This window comes from Antechinus flavipes, chromosome 6 (genome assembly GCF_016432865.1).
Source record: "Antechinus flavipes isolate AdamAnt ecotype Samford, QLD, Australia chromosome 6, AdamAnt_v2, whole genome shotgun sequence".
In the NCBI taxonomy this organism is placed as follows: Eukaryota; Metazoa; Chordata; class Mammalia; order Dasyuromorphia; family Dasyuridae; genus Antechinus; species Antechinus flavipes.
In genome coordinates this window covers 206,549,323-206,573,852 of record NC_067403.1, presented here as the reverse complement: position 1 = coordinate 206,573,852, position 24,530 = coordinate 206,549,323, and the positions used below count along the sequence as shown (strand labels likewise).

Genomic DNA, 24,530 nt, shown 5'->3' with positions numbered 1-24,530 from the left:
CATTTTCTTTTCCAGATCATTTTACAAATGAAGAAACTGGGAAAAGAGGATGAAGTGACTTAGATTGAGGAAGCTAAACTAGATCATCCCTACAGAAACATACAGACCGAGACTCCCAGGCAAGTTTTTGCTCACTGGCAGCACAGCATGAGGGAAGGGTGCCATCAGAGACAGAAAAGTAAACCTGCTTCTGTTTACTGACCTCAGGACTCATCAGGGAGCTCCCAAACAGCAAATACACACCCTAAGATAGATACAGACTCTGTGGGTTCAAAAGTCACTTCAAGTTAAGTCAGTAAGCATTTATTAGACACTTATTGGGTGCCAGGAACTATGCTAGGCACTGGGAATACAAATATGTACTAGTAAAAAATAAAAAGCTCCTACCCTCCAGGAGCTTACATTCTAATTAGATTATAAGACACCATATAATGGGAAAATGAAAAGAGGTCAGAAAAGCTGACCTAGGATGTCTAAATTAACCCAGTAACCCAGAAGATTGATAAAGAGGCAAAGTCTGGGGCAAAAAAAGAGAAGACTCAGGAACAGAGGGAAAGCGAGGAAGGAACAGACATCTATAGCAACCAGTGAGCAAAAATCTCTTACCAGATAGAGTTGCTCTACAGTTCTCAAGAGAAAGGGGGCAGGTAAGAACAAGATGAGAACAAAAACAGAGGCAATTAGTGAAAGCAAAGAACAAGGAAAGCTTGACACTGATCCCAGAACATCGGGGATGAAAGGAACCAGATAGATGATCCATTGGTTTTGGGGAATATGGACAAAAGAATGTCCAGTGCTTCCATGAAGTATAGAGACAGCAAAGACATAATGGAAGGAGCACAGGACTGGGGGCAGAAGACTTGAATTTGAGTCCTTTTTCTGCTACATACCTTAGGTAAATCACATAATCTCCTTGAGCCTCATTTCTTCCTCTTCTTCCATTTTCATTATATTTACCCCACCTGCCCCACAGGGTTATTGTGAGAAAAGAGCTTCATAAACCTAAAAGCACCATAGGTCTTTTCTTAAGAACAGAGGAGCAATTTTGGCAGGTGGGCCAGATGGTCTAGGAAATTTTAGGTATGGAAAGTTCTTTCCCTAACACAAATTTGCAACTCTTTGACTCTGCAAGAAAGCTCAAACAGGATACAAGGGAAGATTTGAGACAGTTGCCTGGGGCCCAGAAGTGATGTGATTTGCCCCTGATCTCAGAGATGAGATGTGTCCCAGAAGTTAACATGGTCTTGCTTAAGCCAAGGTTGGCCTTCTATGCATGCACACTGTCATATTACTTTTCATAAATCTAATTTTTAAAACCAAAGTGGCATCTTGAGGACTTGGAGCACAGACCCTACAACAATGTTTTTTGGTTTGGCTCTTCTGTTTCCTTCCAAGAAGTAACAAGTTCCCACTAATAAGGTGTTGTCATAGGTCAATACTTAAGGACTCATTTCTATAGCATCCTGGCAATTTCTTGTATGAGCATGACATCATCTAAATACTTGAGAGATAGATTGCTTTGGTTAGTAGAAAGGTGCCAGTTTGAGGTGCCAGGTGTTCCCAGGGAAAACATCCTGGAGCTCATATATTGTAGTCACTATTGGAGATCTGATACTTTAGCTCTTCCACTAAAGGATGTCTATACTTTAAAAGCACATGGCAGGATGGTCAATAACAAGTCCTCTTTCCAAAACTAATGGCCAAAACCCATTACTCTCAGCTTCAATGTGTTCTTTTCTGGAATTTAGTGTCTGTTCCCCTTGCCAGGATAAGGCACTTGACAGCCTATTGGTATTATGATCCAGAATTGGCCAGTTTTGCGTAGCAAGATCAATAAACACAGCATTTGACAGTGTACTTTTTGAGGTATAAAATTGTGAAGACAGTCTTCAACTCTGTGTCCTCAGAAAAGATCTTGACATCACAAAGCAGAGGCTAAGAAACATCAAGAACAATCTTAAGGAAAGAAAAGGGAACATGGAGGTGCCTTTAATTACCTACAGCTCTTTCAATCTACACACAGTTAGAGAGGGAAGACTATTGACTTTCCAGCTTAAATACAAATTCTCTAAACTAGGAATCAAAGAACATTAGAATTAAAAGAAACTTGGAAGACTATAGAGATAGAAAATGAAGGGACATGGAATGTTTTGACCAAGACTACCTAACCTAACTTCAAACTACGGCCTGCTGTCCAGATGCGGCAGCTGAGAACATTTATCCCCCTCACCCAGGGCTATGAAGTTTCTTTATTTAAAGGCCCACAAAACAAAAGTTTTTGTTTTTACTATACTCCGGCCCTCCAACAGTCTGAGGGACAGTGAACTGGCCCCCTATTTAAAAAGTTTGAGGACCCCTGACTTAACCTAACAAGGAGCTAAAATCAAGATAAGAAGTGGTTTTAATTCTTCAGGCACTAAACTATAATTTCTAGTAGAAGTAAATTAATTAAGCTGATCTAAACCTCTGTGTATAAGTGAAATTTCACAAACTCCTTTAAAAAAAGTTACCTGGGATATGTCTTTGAATCTCCAGCATCTAGAATAGAGGAAGATAGGTATAGAATACGAAGGTGCTAGCAAGACCCCCTAATCCAACCCTCTCAATTTTTAGTTCAGGAATCTGAAGCTCAGAAAGAATAGTATGATTGACTATATTGTCCTATGGAGAAAGTAGCTGAAGGAAGAAGAAAACCTGTATGTTTAAGATCCAAACCCCATACTCTTTCTGTTGTCTTACAAGATACTTCATAAATGGTTGTTGATTGAAGATTGTGATATAGATGGAGTGAAGGCCTCTGGCTATCACCGAGCTATTAACATAGAAAATTATGTATTTGAACAAACAGTATGAAGGGAACCTTAAATACCACTTAGTCTAACTCAATTTCAGAAAAGTAAACTGAGGCCAGAGAAAGTGAAAAAGATTCATCCAAGATCACATGTGATTTGCCAGAACATTATTTATAGCTATTAATATTGGGTCATATAAAATCACTTAATCTCACACAAATTAATTTAACACACCTACTGTGTGTGATATTATAGCATGTTGGGTCTAGAAGTAAGTGCTTACAGAACAAATTGTTGAAAGCTATTTAAGGAGCTAAGTGTTAGAGATCAAGCATCCCTTTAATTCAAAAACCATCCCTTGGATTGGACCCCAGAACACAGTAGAGGGAGGACATTAGAGATCAAAAGGAAAAGAAATTGTGTTCTCTAACGAACCTAGTAATCATGGTCCAGGAGAAGGAAGAATGAAAATCCAAGAGTACTAAGAGTTGGGATAAGGGTTGAAGATACTCTATTAAGAGACAACAAAAGGAAAAGGGAAAATTGCACTGAAGGGTCCATCAAAGGGCTTTTGTGAGGGCCTCCTGAAAGGCCTCATGATAAAAAAGAAACTGGGCTGGAAATTTAGAGGAAGGTGGAAACCAAAAGATATAGTCAGCTAAAGCTTTCACACACACACACACACACACACACACACACACACACACACACACACACCACCATCACAAGACTGGGAACTTTTTACCAGCTTACTTTAAATGTAAAACAGCAGGAAAGTTTCCTTCTTTTTGTTGCTTTCCTCTTACCCATCCCCATCCCCACCTTATTTTCACCTAAACCATGTAGAAGGGAAAGGCAAACAGCAGGAGAGAACCATTTCTTCGGTCCTCTTGTCACATGGTTCAAATGTCTTATGAAAGGGGCTGATTCAGAAAATCAATGATCATAGAATCATAGATACAGGGCTGAAAAGAACAGAACACAGGAGTCATCTATTTCAGCTCACTCATTTTGCAGACTGGAAAACTAAGGCTCTTAACAGTGATGTCCATGGTCCCACAGAAAATAAACAGCAGAGCTAGAAATCTAACCTTGCTCTTAGGGAAATGCAAAACAAAGAGAATTCATTTGAAAACTACAAACAAGCTCTGAGAATTTCTATCTGCCAGAAAGCAGTCTTCAATGTCTGAAGATAGAAACCTTAGTCCTTCTCCTTGTTCAATAGGCCAGGGCTTCTTAAAAATTTTCCCCTCATGATCTCTTTTCTCCCAACAAATTTTTATATGACCCTGGGTATATAGATATATAAAATAATACAAATCAGATATTCACTAATAATAAATTATCATTTGTGACCTCTCCTACCTTCAGTTACAAGACTCCAGATATTGTCATGAACCACAGTTTAAGAAGCTAACAACTGAGAAAAATAGCAGAAAAGAATATTCTAAATGATTTCTCAACATCCCCAAAGAAGAAGCCAAGAAAGCAGAATTTGGAAATAATAATTTTAAAAATAAGTAAATGAATGAATGGATTAAAATCTGAGATCAAATATTTCAAATTAAAGGAGGCCTTAGACATCAGCTAGTCCAATATCTTCATTTTACAGATAAGAAAACAACACCAGAAAGATTGTAACTTCCCAAGGTCACAAAGATAGTAAATTGTAAGATTTGGACCCATCCTCTCAGACTCCTGGGTCAGAGCAATTTCCACAGCACCATGACAACGCAAGGCAACTTTTCAATTCTAAGCCCATACAGAAGGATGCTGAAAATACTGAGGAGAATTACTCCAACCAAAAGAGCATTTCCAAAGCTATAAATGGATGGAGATGCAAAAATATGCCAGCACAAGCCAGTTCTTATTTTTCCAGAATGTTAAGAGATCAAACTTTTCTATTGACCAAAAGCCGTTCACCAAAGATCTTCTAACTGGTTTATCAATTTGTAAAGAAAACAATAGCAATAGCATACACTGCATCCCAAAATTGAAAGTAAACAACTCAGAAGATAGGGCAAGCAAATCTACTGGGCCATTCTGACAAATAACAATCATCACTATATAGAACTACAGGAAAACCTGTTTCTTTGTAAATTTCGATAACTTGGATTCCAGATAGGGACTTGTTGCAAACATAAAAGAAACTCTGTCAAACAGGAGAGTAAGGAGAAAAGATTCCAGACTATACAAAAGTAATAATGATAATGATGATGATGATGATGACGACAATTAGACAAAGCTGTCTCCCTTACTTTGAAGACCTGCATTATTTCATTCTGGATTGAAAGGAGAGGTTCAAGAATTTGAAATGCCCAATAAATTTGAGATACGAATTCTAGACATTTTACAATGAACACTCAATGTATTTCTCATTTTCTTATGCAAAATTTTTAAACCCTTCCAATCTCTCCCATGACCTAATGTGGCCTTCCATTCAAAATCATGAATGAGAAATAGAAGGGAGGGGATTTCAGGCAGAGAGCACCGGATGCTTCATCAATACAGTCAAAACAATAGGGAAAAGCAACAGCCTTAAAAAGTCCCCTTAAAAATGCCCTTGCCTGAATGCTAAATTCTTTCATGAGTTTTTTTTTTAATATGAATCTCCTTTTTATCAGAGGAGCATGGCTCTTCATTGCATGTTATCTAAAGACTCTTATATGAATCTACCAGGCTCTGTCATTCACACAATCACATTCCACATCTTTCACAGTTACCACACAAATGTCCAGAGAACACGCATTCCTATGAGTTGGAATCAGGAGTGCAATTGGAGAATGAAAAAATCTTATTCTACTGAAAGACAAGGATAACTTTCCAAACATGGGGTGAATACTCAGGAACTAGGACCCGATTCCGTGCCAAATTTGGACTAAGTCCTTCATGAGCCTCCAAAATGATTTTCTTTCATAAAAACCTTTCAAAACTCCTTTCTGTGGTTCATATTTTCAATTACATAACACAGTTTTCCAGTATGTTGGAGGTTATCAGATGAGTAATACACACCAATCTACGTCCTTACTAAATATACCACAGCGTGTGCACATGTATAGATATAACCAAATTGCCTAAAGATGAGAGTTCTGATAACAATCCATCAGATATACACATCCACACATGCTCATTCCTGTGCTGAGAAACAGCTGCATAAGGCACTGGAAAGAATACCCCAGTAGGAATTCAAAGCCCAAGTGTTCTTGTTCCTTCTCAACAAGAATATTGAAATGAATCCAAACAGTTTCATTATCCCAGAAACCCTGAGCCCAAAGCTCTACTGGACAAATGCTCTCATCTCAGACCTTGCTATCGAGCTGGACCAAAATCTCCTACTTGAACGTTTTCTGTGAGGTTTAATGTCAGTACTGATGGGACGCCTGCTCCTCCCTAACTCCATCCCCCAGCCCTTGCCACATTTTAGTGATGACTGAAGGAAAGTCAGTTTATTGAAAGGTACAGTTTCATTGAAGAGGCAAAAAATAATGAACAACAAAAAATATGCCTATTGCTAATGAGCTGAAGCATAATGTATTTTGTGCCCTTTACCCCAAACTCTAGAAACTGACCCAGAGAAGAATTCACCCTGACCAGAATGGGTTTGATTTTTTTTTTTTGGTGATATAATACACAAGACATGATATTGGCTGGGAACACTATTATTAAAGAGAGATTAAAACAGCTGTACATTATGCTGCAGCACTCGCTCTTCTCTTTACAAACAGACGGTCCTGGATTACAAGAAGCACTTGACCATCAACCAGATTTAACCAGCTGGGCCATATTCTCCTAGGCAATGCCTGTTGACCTCCTCAGTCGCAGCTGCTCAGATGAAATTCTCATTAGACAACTTATTTTCAGAAGCCAAAGGACCCTCTGATTAAATATATGTATTTAGACATAAAAAAAGTCTTTTTAAAAGTACTCATTTTCTGACAAGTGCTGCTTATGATAGGGCCCAGTTACACTGGGAACAAGAGCAGGCAATACAAGGAGAACGAAAATTCATCACTTAATCACAGCTGAAGGGTTTGAGACTAGAAGGATTTTAACCTGGAGCTCTCAATCAGAGCCTTGCTGCCCACCCCAACCAACTTTACTAGACTAACAGCTGCTTTAAAAGTTAGATTTTTTTTCCTTTCTTTTCACCGACGAATTTAAATTGTCTGCATTAAGTTCCTATTCAAGACAAGATCAGGCTTACACTGAAACTCACTACTGGGCAACTCAAGGCACAAAGCTGCTGCCAAGGGTACCGCCTTCCAAGAAAAACACCTCCAGGGGGAACAAGTATGTAAGGTAGGTAGTACAAGTATTATTAATCCTAACTTAGTGACTTGCCCAGGGTCACACGGCTATTACGTATCTCAGGCAGGAATGGAGCCCAGGTCTAGCACTCTAACCACCAGAACACACTATCTTGAAATTTATTAATTCACATCTCCCACCTACATGCTTTTGCATGGATGGTCTCTCCCAAATCTGAAGTGAACTCTTTCCTAACATCTTGCATTCCTAGTTTCCTTCAAAGCCCAACCCCATCTACACCAAGTGCCCTTCACACACACACACACACAAACACACACACACACACACACACACACACACACACACTCACACACACACACTTGATCTCTCTTTCAAATAACTTTGTATTGGGTTTTTGTTTTTTGCATATAGCTTTGTGTTTGAATACCATTCCCACCACCCATTTCCTGTGGAATATAAGCTTGAAGGGACAAAATGTTTATTTTTTGTGTGTCTGTGGCTCTTGTTCCTAGTATAGAGAAAGTAATTAATAGATGTTTATTGGATCCAGAATAACTCATCTACCTAATACCATGAAAAGATTCTGATCTGAGGCCATTTCTAAGAGAGATAATTAACTAGTTAATCACTCACTAGTGAGTTAATTTGCCAAAACTAAATTTTTTCACTCTGAAAAATTCAAAGGATTTAGAATAGGAAAGAATTTTTAAAGATAGATCCAGCACCACATAGGATACATAGGTGGTGGAGTTATTACAGCAGCAGCCAACAGTACAGAAGAATCTGTTCAAATCTGGCATTAGACACTAGCTGTGTGACCTTGGGCACATCACTTAACCCTGTTTGCCTCAGTTTCCTCATATGTAAAATGAATTGGAGAAGAAAATGTCACACTACTCCAATATCTTTGCCAAGAAAACCTCCAAATGGGGTTACACAGAATCTGACATAAGTAAAATGACTCAACCAAAACCAAGCCAACAATCCAGAGAGTCAGAACAGGAAAATGACTTACCAAGGTTACCAAAACCAAAATAGAAAGTGAGGCCTTCTAGCCCAAAATCTATCCTGCTCCCTATTGAAAGACAGAATGTAATCATCAATTATATACTAAAATCAAGGATCTTAAAGACATTTCCACTAAAAAATCCCTTCTCCAGGCCACAAACTTCTTTGTTCACCTAGAAGACAAAGGTTTGAGGTTCAGTGATCACTAAGGCGCCTCCAGCTACCACCTTGATACATGAAAATGGTGTTAGTATTAGCACACATAAGGAAACATTCCACTTCTAGTTTTCTTTTTCTTTTTTTTTAAAGAGAGAGATTCGCTTTCAATAAATACAAAATAAAATGCAAACGAAAGGGCAAAAGCAAATTGTAAAACAAAAAAAAAATCAAGACTTTTGGTGAGGATCAACATTTTGCTGAAGTGGGGTAAGCCTATTTTGTGATACTCTTTTCATTAATTTAACAAATATTTATATCAATTGTCTATCATGTGCAAGGCTTATAGGAGCAGACAGAAACCTACAAAGCTCAATTCCTGACTTCAGGACACTTAAAAGTTCTGTAGGGGAGAGAAAACAAATACAAAATTAACTATAATCCAAGAAAGGATGTGGTAAACATCATAAGATTGGCATTAGTCCCATGAAGTAGAGGCTACTATGTACTTCTTTACTTTTTGTGTTTGTTCTTGTTTTTGTTCAGTCTTTTTTATCCTGTCTGACTTTTTAATGACTCCATTTGGAGTTTTTTTTTGGCAGAGATACTAGAATAGTTGGCCATTTCCATCTTCAGTTCATTTTACAGATGAGGAAACTAAGGCAAGCTGAGTTGAATGATGTGTCACAGCTAATAAATTTCTGAGGCTGAATTTGAACTCAGATCTCCCTGACTCCAGGCCTGGTATTCTATCTACTATTCCACCTAGATCCCCTTCTTTTCATCAAGATATTTTATTAATTTTTGAGGTCCAAAATCTGTGCTATAAAAATAGTTACATAATTTTTTACAAATAACCTCTTAAATTCATGCAAGAATAAGGTGTTCTTAACTCATGCAAATACCTCTCACACCAAATCAATCTTAGCATACATTAATGAAGAAGAATGAAAAAGTCACAATTTTTCATACCAGGCAAAATACTAAGAAGTCCCTCCTTACTGGGAGGAAATTCTAATTGTAAAACTGTTTATTTATTAACTGAAGTTCTAGAGAATTAAAATATTCTTTCAATGGCAACTTAAGAAGGAAGGAAAGGAAAAGGGAAAGAAAAGGGAAAGGAAAGGGAAAGGGAAAGGAAAGGGAAAGAGAAAGGAAAGAGAAAGGAAGGGAAGGAGAGGGGGGAGAGAGAAAAAAAGAGAGAGACAGATACAAAGAGAGAGAGAGAGAGAAGAAAGAAGGAAGGATGGATGGACGCAAAAGCATTAATACATCACTTATACAGAGATCATTGTTCTGGGAACCACAGTACCCTTCAACTCAACCAAGAATCAGGAAGAATGACAAGCAGATTTAATGCCAGAATCTTAAGACTTTTATTTTTGAGCTCAGAGATCCATCTTCTTTTCATACCTCAGCTTTAGTCTCTCAGAGATTCTTTGTATTTATTTTATACACAATTCTAATGAGTTCAATTACCTGACTTTCCAGCCCATAGTGAAAAAGAAACAAGCAAATTAGAAGCAAGGGAGAGGTGCTGGTCAAGGTAAATAAACTGACAATTATAAAAAGTTAAAGCTGAGGATCTAATAAGAAGAGGAAATCGAAAAATACCAGCACAGTAGTTTGGGACCATTTAGTAGAAGAGTAAACAGGCCCATATATTTCGCTTACTGTGGTTATCACTGAACTCTAGGCCAGTCCAACAACTGATATTTATAAAAATGATCCTGAGTTGACAAGAGCAATTTAGATTTAGGTTCAATATTAACTACTTATTAAAGTAGGGGAGTATGTGACACATTTTAGAAAGGTTTTCATCAAAAAAAAAAAAAGTTAAAATTTGCTTCAAAGTTGGGCACTGAAAGGAGTAGCATTCTGCAAAATTCTCAACATAGAACTTCTTCACTGGGGCAATTAGGGATAAATGAGGTTTTTCTGTACTGAACTTAAAAGGCTAGCAATAAGTCCAAAGATGTTTATTACCCTCTACTTTTAAGCCTGGATTCTTTCAGTACTTGAAAGCAGATATTACAGAATTAAAATTGGGTTCTATCATCCAAAACTATGGGTAAAATATATCATATCCAATCAAATGAACCTTTTTAAAAATATGTAAAGGCATTGGGCATTGTGCTAGATACTGAAAATAGACAAAATGAAGAACACATCTGCCTTCAAGAAGTTTTTGTGCTCCTGGATTTCATTGGATTTGGAACTGGAAAAGACTTTAGTGATCTGATGATCCAACCCATCCCTTCATTTTTACAAATAAAGAAACTAAGATTTAGAGAGTTCATGTGACTTTTAAAAAGATCATAGAGGAAATAGTGAGTAGAGTTGGATGTGAACCTCCGTCTTCTAACTCCAAAGTCAATCACTGCTTGATTTACCATGTCATGCTACTAGTATGTTGGGATATTACACATAACAAACATAGGTTGTTTTCTGGGTGGGTAATTTTTTTTTAATTACTCCCATCTGATTCTGAAATTCTATGGTTTGCAACTATGACTAGTCTCATTTGAACCTCTAATAATTAAGTTAGAATTGAATGGACTTTAGTGAATGGGGAGCTTTTCTAAGTCATACCAGGACTTAAACATCATCAAAGTTGGAAGTAACTAAAAGAAGGAATTCCTGAGGTGTTCACAAATCAATCTGTAAAGGTTTTATTTAATTTTTTAATCTGGTTTCCCCCAAAATAAAATTAATTATTGAAAAAGAAAGAAATATAATTTTTTTAAAAAAAGGAAAAAAAAATCAGCTGGAAAATTTTCCAAAGTAACTTTTTTAAAGGATGAGGCTTTAAACTCTTGCTTTGTTATCATAAGTGTAATGTAAAAAAGCAGAAAGTTTTTGAAAAACAGAGCTATCTGCTTAACACTCCTAATGGATCACAATCTGCCATCACCATGGTAACCTCTGAATAACTTTTTTTTTTTCGCCAGCTATTGCCAATTATGCACTTCTCTGCCTCTTGAAATCCCACACATTTTTTTTTAAGGTCTGGAATCTTCAGAAGAAGAAGAAGAGAAAAAAAAAAGCTGTCCCAGTCTTATTCCATACATACCCTCCTGCTCAGTCCGGGTCATCTCTTCCAACTTCTTTTGTTTCAATGTGTCTACTACATCTGCCAAGCTCCCTTTGCGGCGCTCTGGCGTTCCGAAAGTGACACTGGTCATTATCTCTCGGTCCCGACCCCCGTCATCAGGCTTATGTGGTGAGGTAGAGGTATTTCGGAAGGAATAGAGGGAACATAACTTAGTATTCTCTGATTCCTGAAAGAAAACAATTAAAAAAAATTAGGATGCTAGGCTATCCCACTTGTTTTAGGATAAATTCCAAGCCTATGCTTATGAACACATGGTTATGAACTGCTAACATTACAAATACCAAGCATGCTAAGGAATGTGTCCTTTTTTTTCTAAATAAAAGATAAAGTAATAAAGAGGCAACTGTCAAAGAAATTTACCTGCCACTTACAGACACAACCTGGGTGTATTTTCAAAATTGTAAATCAGGCTCAATGTTGCGTAAACCTAGTTTTGAAACAGGCACTGCAACTTCCTACTCATTTTATACTCTTCTGTACAGAATGTTTCAGATCCAGTGAATAATTATTGGGGTTGGGAAGGTCAGATTTTTTAAACTATTCCTATTGGCTAAGGCCTTCCCATGGTTTCAGACATGTGTGGATCACAAAACTTTTATCCTCTACATTTAATACCAATAAAGACATTTAATAAGAGCTTATCATATTTAAGAGTCTGTGAACATTTCTTGAGATGAGGGCGGGGGAGATGCACAAGAAACTTTAAAATCTATTAGAATGATTTTCCTGTCATGGGTCTTCCCTAAAGAATAAAAACTGCATCATGATTGCCCTCACCTCCACTCCCACTCCCCCCAAAAACCCAAACCATGTTCATCCATACGCTAGAACAAAAGAATTTAAAGTCTCTTGATTTTAAATCCATGGTCACAGATGTGTGTATCTTTTACCAAAGGGCAAATTTATCATAGAAATATTGACACAGGAATTACTTCATAGGACAGAAGTACAAATGAGTTACTAAACAGGTAGGAGGGTGGGTCTATCCACTGCACACTGCAGGTACAAAGCTTATAATAAAATTGACAAACAGCTCATACTGACAGGAAGGAGATGTTTGTTTCTTTGTTTTTCCAAATCAGGACTGGTAGTTAGAAGCAATTACAATTTAGCAATAGTCATTCTCTTCTGCCGGATTCTTATCATTAGTGTCTCTGTGTGTGCTCTTTGACACTCTAAAGGCTATAAACCCCTGAGGAGAACTTAGGGAGTAGGCAGTGGTCCCCACCCCCAGCCTCACACTTTACAAAAGAGAAAACTCAGGCTGAGGGGTCAATTTACTTGCCCAAAGTCACACAGATCTCTACAGTGTGAAAAGTTCCCAGGAAATCTAATGCAGCATAAAAAGCTGTTTTCTAATGATTAGCTCAATGTCTATCTCACTTGAACCTAGTAAAGCTGAGAGGAGGAGAGCAGTGAAGGAGGAGCCACAGGAATGAATAGGAGGATGAAAGGCTAAAGGAAGAAGGAACAGAAGAGAAAAATTATTTCATTTAGGCATAGGTCCTGCTACTTTGTTGCATACACCATGAGAAGGCTTAACACCTTCTCTAACAGAGAACCTCCAAAGAAGGCATGATTTAATGAGGAAGGATAAACACACCCAGCATCCCCTGCACTGTCCACTGACTCAGCTACCTCTATTATTCTCAGGTGACCAGATGCCCCTTCTAGCAAAATTGAGTATAGAAGAAAGGACGCTATATTTGAAACTAGAGAACTTGGGTCTGAGTGAGTTCTAGTTTAACCAGTTAGAAAGTGTGTGACTTTGGACAGTTATTTAAGTTAGCCCTCGGTTACCATAAGTAAAATAGAGATAATAATTCTTGTACTGTGTATCTCATCAGGCTGTTGTGAGGAAATATGTGGCCCTAAAAAATTACATAAATGTGAGTTATTATTCCTTAAAATCAGTCAGATTAGGAAGACAGTTCCTCTGAGATTATGTGTATGTATGCATGCATGCATTGGCTATGGGCACCAAGCAAGTCACTTAACCTCTCAGTGGGCTCAAACATTTCTATAAGAATAGAAGCAGAGAACTAGCTGATCTTCATTGGAGGAGAAAGCTCTTCATAAGGAGCTCTGAACACTGAGGAAATCTCGGATCTGTTCTTGTCTCTAAATGGAGGGATGAATAAGTGAATGATGATTGACAGATAGATAGATAGACAGGAGACACAAATAGAGATCTATTATATAACATATTACACATACTGTATATGTATATATACATATAGAGACAGAGACACAGACAGAGATAGACATAAAAAGAGGAGAGAGAAAATTATAGCTAGTATGTAGGGATGCTAATTCTCCCTTTTGCTCAGAATGATACTTGATTGAAAGAAAGAATTCAGGAATTATAGCAAAGAATTCTTCTTTCCCTTTGGGTCTAAGACACAAGCACTCAGTGGTAGATATTCCAAAGACATTTTCATTTATAATACATTTCTGAAGTAAAGTTAATAATCATCATTTGAATAAATACAGCTTTTTAAAAATAACTGTTTTAAGACAAAGCTGCAAAGGAAGTATCAATCTGTACTAGTAAAAGAAGTTTCCTCATTTGAAAGTTCCTTATACAAATGCAGTCATATGTCTAGTCCCTATTCCCATTTTAAGTCAAAATGTATTGATGTCTTTTGTCTTTACATCTATTTGTAAAGCTCTTTGCAAACTTTAAAATGATATATGAATGCTAGCTATCATTATCCTCCTTTTCATCATCATTATTTCTGGACAACACTATTCCTAGCCTAAAATGGGGCTTTCTTTAAACATAAAAAGCAGCTAAACAAACATACCTGCTTCTGTGATTGTATTTGAAAGTGTCTGAAAGCTCCTGCCCCAGTCATCCTCCATCTTCCCTTCCCTCTTCTTTCCCTAACCTCTCTGCTGAGATGAATATGATAAGTTTCATAATCCACTCTCCAGGACCAATATCAGTTAATGTCCATCCATACTATTTTCAATGGCAAGGCATTCTCATGTTATGATAGTAAATCAAATGACACTGAACTAAATATAAGGAATGATTAAAGGGTTCAATCCCACCTGAGGATGACACTTGCTGAAGGGCCCCAAAGACAAGTTCTCCAGTTATTTCCAACCCAAGATGCAAAGACTACACAAGAAGGAATAAAGCAAACTTGAAGAACTAACAATTGGCACTAGGTAACACTGATGAACAACATCAATAGATTATGCAACCTGTCTGGGAGGGCATATCATTGTCTTCTTGGGACCAGAGGGCATTTGACTAAAAAAATATGGTTTCTCCCAAAGGGAATACCACCAGACTTAGTCACAAAATGTGACCAAGGACTTCATCACAATCAGCTGACACAGTAAAAGTGGCTGAACTTTCTTAAGTCTACCCATACTATCCAAGGGTTCCTTAAGTGAAAGGGGAGAGGGAGGATAGGGGGAACCATAATTCTTACCCTTAACATTTTTACCTTCTAGATTATAATGAATACTAGAACTTTAAGTACAAAAGCTAACGGAAATCTTATCTATTTAGATGAACAGGCAAATTTATCGTTTCATTTGTTTTGTTTTAGTTTTTCCTGAGACTTCAACTAAACTGAAGAGATGAAAGTCAAGATTGTTTGCTAAGCATCCTCATAAGAAGGGACATAGGGCAGCTGCCTGTGGGGCATAAAGAGATCAGCTGTTGCCAAAAGTCCTCATAAGGACAATTCCTCACTTTTCCCTCTCCCCATCTGTAAGCAGTAATTAAAAGTAGAGATATGTTTTTCCCCTAAAGTGACATTTATTCTGTGACTATAATTGATTATTTTTGGAGGAAATAAAGCAAAAGAGCCAATGAGACTACTTAATGACATAGCATCGTTGTTCTGGTTACCTGACTGGCTTTCTCTGGGTGGGTGTGATCCCTTGGGTTATATGTACTCCAGGCTATGTGCATCAGCTGTCTTTTATTGCCAATACCAATATGCTTATGTAGTGCTTTAGGATTTACAAATTATTACAAATATTATCCCATTCTATCCTCACAACTATCCTTTAAAGTAAATGTTACCATCATTTTACAGATGAGGAAACTGAGGAAGGGAGTGGTTTACGTGATTTGCCCAAGATCATATACTTCATAAGTGTCTGGGGCTAGATTTGAATTCAGATTTTCCTGAGTCCAGGTACAGTGCTCAATTTACTGAACTTTATCCCTGAGTTAGTGACATCATTGCCAATACCTTGTGTCAAAGATCCTAGGATTCATTAGTTATTAATTCCAGAGCCAAGACAGTTAGAAAGAAGCTTAATAAAATATTTTTTTTGAGAATAGGGCTCCCTAATTTACGCAGACTAAAAATATTGTAGCCACTCATCAGCCCAATACTAATGCTGATTGGTGTAGAAGCTTTAACTTGCTTTGTTTTTCCACCTGGAACGGCTACCCCTCCTTAGGCTTCCTAAAGGTCTTTCATTCCTGGGGGCTTACCATATTAGTGTCAGACTTAATATGGAAGCCTGATCAGCTTTAGGCCTGCTTCAGCACCCACAAAGTCAAGTTGGGTACCAGTGGGCCTGCCTCAGGAGCAAGAATTATAAACCATAAATATTTATTGGTCGATTTACTGATTGGCTCTGATGCTCTGACACAATTATAACAAGATAGGTGCTTCATAGTTGTTAGATTATACCACATCTGATCATTATGAATTTTAAGATAATATTTCAATCCAGATAGTGTGTCTTGACAATGATAACTATAAGAATTTTTTTTTCATCATGAAAAAAAGACACAGCTCAGTGTACATATATGGAACATATAGGAGATTCTCTCTCTTTTTCTGATCTGTATCATGAAATAATGATGATAATGAATAGCCACTCTATTAAATGGCCAAGGACATAGCCACACAAAGGCAGAGTCCAGGTAACCTAGGAAAGAAGTTGAGTTGGAGGGAATTTGATTCTACATCTGCTTTTCCTCCTTATCTAATTCTGCTTCCCTACCTTCATCCCCACCCCACTCAATCTCACATTCCCCACATCTCACAGGAGGTTTTTTGTATTTTGTTTTTAATAAATAAGTTTAAGAAGCAAAAGGATTCAGGTCATTCCTATTTCACACTTATCCCAAGCCCAAAGTGAAGACCAAATTGAGTTGGGAAGAGAGTTTTAAAAGAACATTTTCCTCAGAAATCAGATGGAGCTGATTAAATACAACTTAGGTATGTAAAATGTAGGTAAAGAAGTCAAGAAAATGCTTCCTTCAAATCAATTCAATTCACCATTTCCTTCAGTGCCTTAAGGACCCGTGATTTCATCAGTGTGAGTACTCCTTCTGCCTAAATAGGTCATAGTCTTTTTCTGTCTGCCTATCTGTCTGTCTTCCTAAGTCTGTCTCTGTCTCTTTGCCTCTCTCTTTGTCTCTGTCACACACTCTCTCTAGGTCTCTGTCTCTGTCTCTGTCTCTCTCTCTCTCTCTCTCTCTCTCTCTCTCTCTCTCTCTCTCTCTAATCTCCTCTCCCTCTGTCACTGTGTCTGTCTGTTTGTCACACACACATGCATACATACACACACAAATACACACTCTCTTCTATACACCTTAGTAAGCAGTTTAATGAGTTTCCTTCCAGGGCTGGAAGAATTCTTCATTTAGAAGCCAGCTTCCCATAGAGAGTTTTTCTGCTCTTGGGCTAGTTTTCAAACAACTGGGATTGTCTTTCCATCACTAAACCTGCATTCATTTTTTTTCAGCTTATACTTTAATGGAATGTCTTTCCATATAGAAAAGAGTCAGTTCTATTCCATAGTAAAAGCTTGCAGAAGTATTCAGTGGAGACAAGCAAATTACAAGGTAATAGCAACACAAAATGTGGTCATCCAGCCTTCACCTTGAAGACCTCTACTTGAAGACCTCACTATAACTCCAAGTCAGGACATTCTCCTTTGAAACAGCTATATTTTTTTCTAATGAAATGTTGTCTTTTTACTAAGTCAAAATTTGCCCTTCTGCAATTTCCATCCACATAGCTCCAAGTTCTACCTTCTAGGACTAAACAAAAAGGTGTAATCCTTTGTTACACAATAGAGGTAAGAACATTCAAAAATCTTGCTAAGAAAGCTTCTAACTGCAACTGAAGACAGTAAAGAAAATTGATCACTGCTGAGTGACAGAAAGAGAAGAAATGGAGTGGCATAATTTAGGATTCAATATCCATTCTAGCATCTGCTGCTATCAGGGATTCCTTACTGGAAAAATAAGTCTCTTACACATATATAATCTTTCTCAGAAGTGAAAGGTCCACTTGTGTATGATACATTGGGTGTACATCAAACTGACAATAGATTCTTACTGGTAAGAGGATTGTCTTCTAATTGCAAAGCTAAAATGTTTGGGTTTTTTCATCTAATTCAAACTAGTATCTAAGAGAAAACACTTGATTTATATACATTTCTCACAATTAAAATAGCATTATTCCATCCAGTTTTTCTAACTTCATATCAAGAAGTCGTAGTTGGATCAGTGTATGGTCTATCACTACAGAGGGCTCTCTCTTCCTTAGAACTATGGAGGATAAAACTGTTCCCAGTTTTCACTTGATTGATGGGTATATTTCCATGTCTAGATTAGAATGGCAAGATTCTTGGTGTTAAGACTGAAAAAAAAAACACCTTTAAAAATGTTTGGACACAAAGGAAAGGAAATACTGGGAGAGCAAAAGTAGTTATAGTAGCCAAAATGACATATGATGAAGGGAAATAGTAAAGAAGTTCAGTAAATACTGTGGCTGTCCCTGCATTTACCAAGGCATTCCTACTTGGGTCATTAGTTAATAATGAACAATAATTAAATACTTTACTATGTGCCAAGTTGCTAGGAACACAAAGAAAGGCAAAAGATAGTCCCTGTCCTCAAGGGATTCACAGTCCAATGGTGGAAACAACATGTATATAATATCTCCAAATTGGAGATAATTGGTGGAGAGAAGGCATTGGAATTGAGAGACTGGAAAAGGATTCCTGAAGAAGGTGAAGGTTTTAGCTGGGACTTGAAGGAAGTCAAAGAAACCAGGCAGTGGAGATGAAAGAAAACACTTCAGGCATGTGGTGTCTCTCACCCTTTCAGTTTGGGGAGATGCCAGTTATTGGAAGAGAAGTATACTTGGAAATTTGTACTCTATCTCTGGAACCATCCTGGGCTTTGGAGGTCAGAGTTGACCTTACTTGCCCACATTACAGGTTTTACTTCACCTCTAAGGCACTTCCACATCATGTTGCCATCACCATCATCCCTAATATCACTTCTCTAGCTCTTCAGTTTTCCTTTATGTGTTGCTTCTCCTCCTTGAGAACAGGCACTATCTAGACTGGCTATGTGAACTATACACTAGAACTTAGCACAGTGCTAGCACATAATAAATGTTTAGTAAATAAATGCTCTGTCTCTCTACAGCTATGCCCTCCTTTAGGTCAAAATCAGCAGACCACATTGTTGTTGTTCAATCACGTCTGACTCCCTGTGACCCCATTTGAGGTTTTCTTGGCAAAGATAGTGGATTAGTTTGCCATTTCCTTCTCTAAGTAATTTTACAGATGGGGAAACTGCAGCAGACAGGGTTAAGTGGCTTGCCCAAGGTCATACAAAAACTCTGTATTAAATCCAATTCACAAGCAAGTCAAGGCATCACCTGTGATGTCCTTAGTCCTCTTTGAAAATGAAGAACTAACAACAACAGACCATAATCTATCCCAAAGTCTTGCCATAAAGTTTATGAATCCTAGTCCATATTATATCACAAGTCCCTCATGTATACTGTAAACTAAAAGTCTTGAATTAATTGATCTAAGTTCCCTTCCAGCTTAAATTTTATGAGCTAATGATTCCAACTGTCTATGACTTAGAAAAGAATGCTTTGTAATCTTTGTAATTGTCTTTTAAAGACAATCTTTCTGGAACTATTTCATGAAGAGGATACCACAGTACCTTTCATTATGGCATGTGTTCAGGGTATTTCACTTCAAGGTGAACATTTATTGAGTACACAGGCATAAAAAACATTACTTCTATTCTCCAAGATAATGAAACTGAAACTAAACTTTTTAAATTAACTAAATATTCCTTTAGAAATATAAACTTAAAGTGGGTGTGATAGTAGCATGCTATAGTCTCTTCTACTGGGCAAATTGAACTTGAATTCCAAAACTCTGAGTTGCAGTATAACTGAGGTTGTTGGGATGTCCACACTACGTCTAGAACCAATATGATGAGGTCTGTCTCAGGTACAGAGGATCACCAGCTTGCCTAAGAAGGGGAGAATTAGCCTCTGCCAAATCAATCAGCAGTAGGAGCAGGCCTGTGTGTGCTTATGCAACTTCTACTCTGGGAAAGCTAGGAAGAACCAAGAAAAGAAAAAAAAAAAGTCACAATGACAAAATTTGGTTTTGAGACATTCAATCGCGCCTGGATATACCTAGGACATTCACACACACATACACATCGACTATATTCCCCCTTGCAATGAATAGGACTAGACAGGTTTTAGAGCAGAATTTTTGTAACATGCGCAATATGCCATCTGCCTCTGACAGAATGTGATCAATCATGGGTTAAGTCTTAGGACCCCTCCCTTCCCCAGGCAATTCTCAAAGACTATAAAATTTGCCAATGAGTTACATTACTCTTTTACTGGAAAGTGTTTCCACACCTAGAAGTATCTAGAAAGATATCTCCCCTCCCTTCTCTTCTCCTCCTTTTTACATTACCCTGCAAAAATCTCTGCAGCTATTTGGACATGGCCATTTATCTCTCCGTTCATCATAAATTTACTGGATTCCACCTGCCTGTTCAACACTCAATAACACTCGACAAATATTCATTGTTATTGCAATGTACAAGACATTGAAACTATAATGAAATAGCTAGAACCATCTGACTTAGATCATCACACTGGCTGAAACTCTAGTATTCACTTAGCTTAATATTCTCATTTTGACTAAGAAAAAGTCTAGATGAAGGTAACCTATTCCAGCTACTCCAAGACAGCCTGTTTCAACCCAGAGAGAAGAATAATACTTCACAGTTAAAGGTATGAGGGGAGGAATCAGGGAGGAATGTAAGTACTTCCAGAGTGTCTCTGATCTAGTTATCCCTAAAAAGCATTTCTGCTTCAAGGGCCCTAGAGTCCGTTCTTTCCACCCTCTTCCTCTTACCCACCTGAACAATTTCCAGATATATATCGGTTCTGTTATAACAATTACTGGACCTAGTAAAGGCAGCTAACGTGTTTAACTCTGGACACACCCTTCCCTCTCAAATCTTGACATGAAACACTCACAGAACCCACTCTGGATTTTGCCAAAGTCATGTGTTACTATTTAGGAGTTGGATGAACAAGCAAGCTCTTTCTCAATAATGCACTGAGGCAGCTGAAAAGGGCACCTCTCTGATTGCAGGCCATTTGCCCTGGGTCCTCAGGGTAACCCAGATAGTCACAAACCTCCTTTTCTCCCCTGCATCTTGCTTCTCTTCACCCTTGCATAAGAACATCGTAAGCAAGAGGCTTTGCACTGCTTCCAATGGATTTAATGACAATGATGGGTTTAATTGGAAACTTTTTCCAATAAACTTTATACTACATTTCTTATTGCCCTGATCTAAATCCACATGGATCCCTGTTCAAAGAAACAGCAAATGATTCCTTTTGTGAGTTTGCTAGCAAAGGAGGATAAATTGCTTAAAAATAGAAGAGGAAGAAAACTGGGCAGGAAAATAGAAACCAAGGTGGGGGTAGGAAAGAATAAGTTTGCTATCCTTTCCTCACCTCCCATGCCTGCTGAGTTAACTCTGCAATCACATCAAAAGGCAACACAAAATGTTGGCAAGCCTAGAGACATTTGGCCAGTAATCTCTCTGACTTTTAAATGCCTGGCAGGACAGAACCACCCCTGTTTTCATGCACATTATTCTCCAAGGAAATTTACCAAAACTATTTTAGGAAATATCTAACCCTAAACTTTACAGCAAATAATTTGAAAGAGACAAATTAATCACATAAGTCACATAAGACAAGATGTCTTGATAAAAAATAAAGACACAAGCTTTACAAGGGAAGGCTTAGAAAAAAGGCATGCTAGTATACAAAGATGATGTGTTAATAGGTAGATAAGTAGATAGGTAAATAGGTAAATAGATAGATAAACACATATAAGAGACAGAGAGAAACAGAGCCAGAGAAACACAGACAGAGAGACAGAGACAGAAAGGCAGAGACAGAGACACAAAAACAGAGAGAGTAAATATATTTGTGGCCTTTGTTTTAACAATGTGAGTTATTGCTCTTAGCAATGGGGCATAGTTCATAGTTTACATCTGCTCATCCCAGCTAACCCAGTAATAAAAAAAGAAAAGAAAGAAAAGAAAAGAAAGAAAGAAAGAAAGAAAGAAAGAAAGAAAGAAAGAAAGAAAGAAGGAAGGAAGGAAGGAAGGAAGGAAGGAAGGAAGGAAGGAAGGAGGAAGGAAGGAAGGAGGAAGGAAGGAAGGAAGGAAGGAAGGAAGGAAGGAAGGAAGGAAGGAAGGAAGAAAGAAGGAAGGAAGAAGGAAGGAAGGAAGGAAGGAAGGAAGGAAGGAAGGAAGGAAGGAAAGAAAGAAAGAAAGAAAGGGAAAGAAAGAAACAGTTATATCTGGAACTAACAAAAAAAATCATATATGCAGAGTGTTGTCATAAAGACATGATAGCTAATCTTCCTTCCTCAATTCTCTGAGGCATTCTGTCTATACCTCAAATAAGACTCATCCTTGAGAAATTTGGATGAAGGCAGAAATTTGTGAATTAAGGAGAGGTTTATTCAGGTCCTGGAAGCATGCTGATGCTTAGAACCAGATTTGAGTTATCCTGTGATGAAAGCAAATGTTTACAGAATCATTTGCAATCACTTTATTAAATAAGAGTTCCCATTTTCCGGGGCACTAATGAAACAGGGACAAATGAAACACATAAATGTTCATTTCTCATTTCTACCTGATTGTAAAAGTTTATTACCAAAGGTTTCTAATATATACTTTGGAGTTTAGAATATATCTTACCCAGGGATATTAATGGAACTCAATTTGTATTGCCTTTGAAAGAAAAGAAAAAAAGCTAGTGGGGTCGTGGGAATGTGGTAATACCAAAATAATACTAAAAAGGATAATACGCTAAAGAATAACTATCTCCCCTCCCCCTTCCTCTTTAAAGCTGTGTTAACACAAGGAATAATAGACTGGAGGTTTTTTTTTTTTTCCTTCTTCTTCTTTAAAAAGGTTACATTTATCTTGGAAAGCAGGAAAAAACTTTTGCAGGCTGAAGACAATCAAACAGTGAGATGATTTGCATATCAAGGTAATTAAGGCACATTCATTAGAGTCGTTCAAGCAAGATTAGATATGTTCATGGAAGGAACAGAGGAGGGTCTCTCCTGCTTGATGCAGGTGGCTTGACTCAATAATCAGAGAGGGCCCTTTCAACCTGATCATCTGGGACTCTCTGAGTGAATGATGGAAGGTTCATTATGTTAAAGTTACCTTTATTACAAACAGCCCCTTTCATGCCAAAAATGGGAAAGGGTTTTAAGGTGGCAAACACAGTCTCAGATTCTAATCTTCAAAGCAATATGCTGCCTTCTTCCCCCATTCACTGCTGCTCTCTGCTCCCAATCTGACCCCGGATAACTAGAAAGAACCTTGGAACATAAGAACTGTTAGGGGTGGAAGGAGCCTTCACTAGCTAGAGCACACAATTCATTGAATTTAAAGCCAGAAAAGACCTTAGGGATCATCTGATCCAACTTTTCATTTTTACAAATGATAAAAATGAGAGCTGATAAAGTGTAAGTGGCTTGCCAAAAGTGACACAGGTAGCAAGCAGCAAAACTCTTATTCAAAGTCAGGTTCTCTGACTCCAAATTTGAATTCCAAAATTCTAATTCCCACTGCAACTCTCGTCAGAGGATCTTTGCCTGGGATTCGCAGACAGAGAGTAAGCTACAATAGGAAAATAACTACATCTTTATTTTCACTAGCCTCTAATGAAAGTCTAGCATTTCCTCTCCTGAACACAGGCAACAAACCACAGCAGAATTTACCTTACTTGTGACTTTGTCACCAATAGATATCATAGATACTTTCATGTTACAATTGCTTCAGATGTCTCAAATTATTGTTTAGGTTCCTCATGACTTTTAAATTACTGGAGTTATTTCACTTACTACTGGATCACAATCTTCCTGTCTACAGACTCTAGTTCATTTTAGTTGCTTTTCTTTGTGATCTCACATATTTTATTTTATTTATTTAAAAAATTCTCTGAAAAAGATCCAATGGATTCACCAGACCCAACCAAAGGAGTGAAATCCATGACAAAGATCCTACTAAAGGCAGAAATAGAGTTGAATCTATTTCAAGATTAGTCTATATAAACTGTTTTGATAATATGATAATATTTCACACCTTCAACAGACTTCTTGCAGTGAAAAGTTTAAGATTGTCACTGTTACTCTTCAATGACCACATGACACTTCCTCACCAAAATGTTGCTGGTATCTACCTGGCAAACTACATTGCTACATTATTAGGAACCAACTCTTGTTACTTTGTGTCCAGCAACTGTGTTGTTGGATGAAATGTTGAGTAGAGAAAGAATACATATATTGAAACCCCTCAAATCCCAGTACAGAGGTAGTATTCAGCTTGTATTATAAAATAGCTTAAGCCTTGAAATCTTTCTTTTTTCTAAATAAAGCAAACAGAGGGTTGTTTGAATTTTTAAGAATACTTTTTCAAAAAGAGCTTTTTGCTTTTTTGGGTAGATTGCATGTAAGAAAAAAAAAAAAGCTTGAGGGGACTGGACATGTTTTAGTTTTATTAGGCTCCAAAGATTACCTCCCATACACAGTGAGGAACAGTCTTGTGAAGCAGAAATTACACTGGACTCGGGAAAACTGGAATCCGATTTTGGCTCAGTCACATACTGCATGACCTTAACCAAGTCTTTTCAGCTCTGTAGGCTCTGGCTTCCTCTGCTAAATGAGGGGACTGGACTAGATGATGTCAAAAGTCTCTTCTAACCATAAAAAGTTTACAATGAGATGAATCATATGCAACTATCCATTTCTAAATAATTAGCGAGAAGTGACCCTTCTTAAAAGTGCTGAAGACCCCATATATCATAAGCCAC

General features: G+C 37.6%; 1 protein-coding gene across 14 annotated transcripts in view; it reads right to left on the bottom strand.

Moving 5' to 3' along the window:
• The window catches only part of SOX6 (SRY-box transcription factor 6), a 538,119-nt gene that overhangs the window by 323,754 nt on the left and 189,835 nt on the right, over window positions 1–24,530 (bottom strand). For all 14 annotated transcript variants that reach the window (XM_051967575.1, XM_051967573.1, XM_051967571.1 and 11 more), the window contains one exon: window positions 11,299–11,506. In XM_051967575.1, the coding sequence (XP_051823535.1) occupies window positions 11,299–11,506 (208 nt within the window). The remainder of the gene's footprint in view (window positions 1–11,298; window positions 11,507–24,530) is intronic.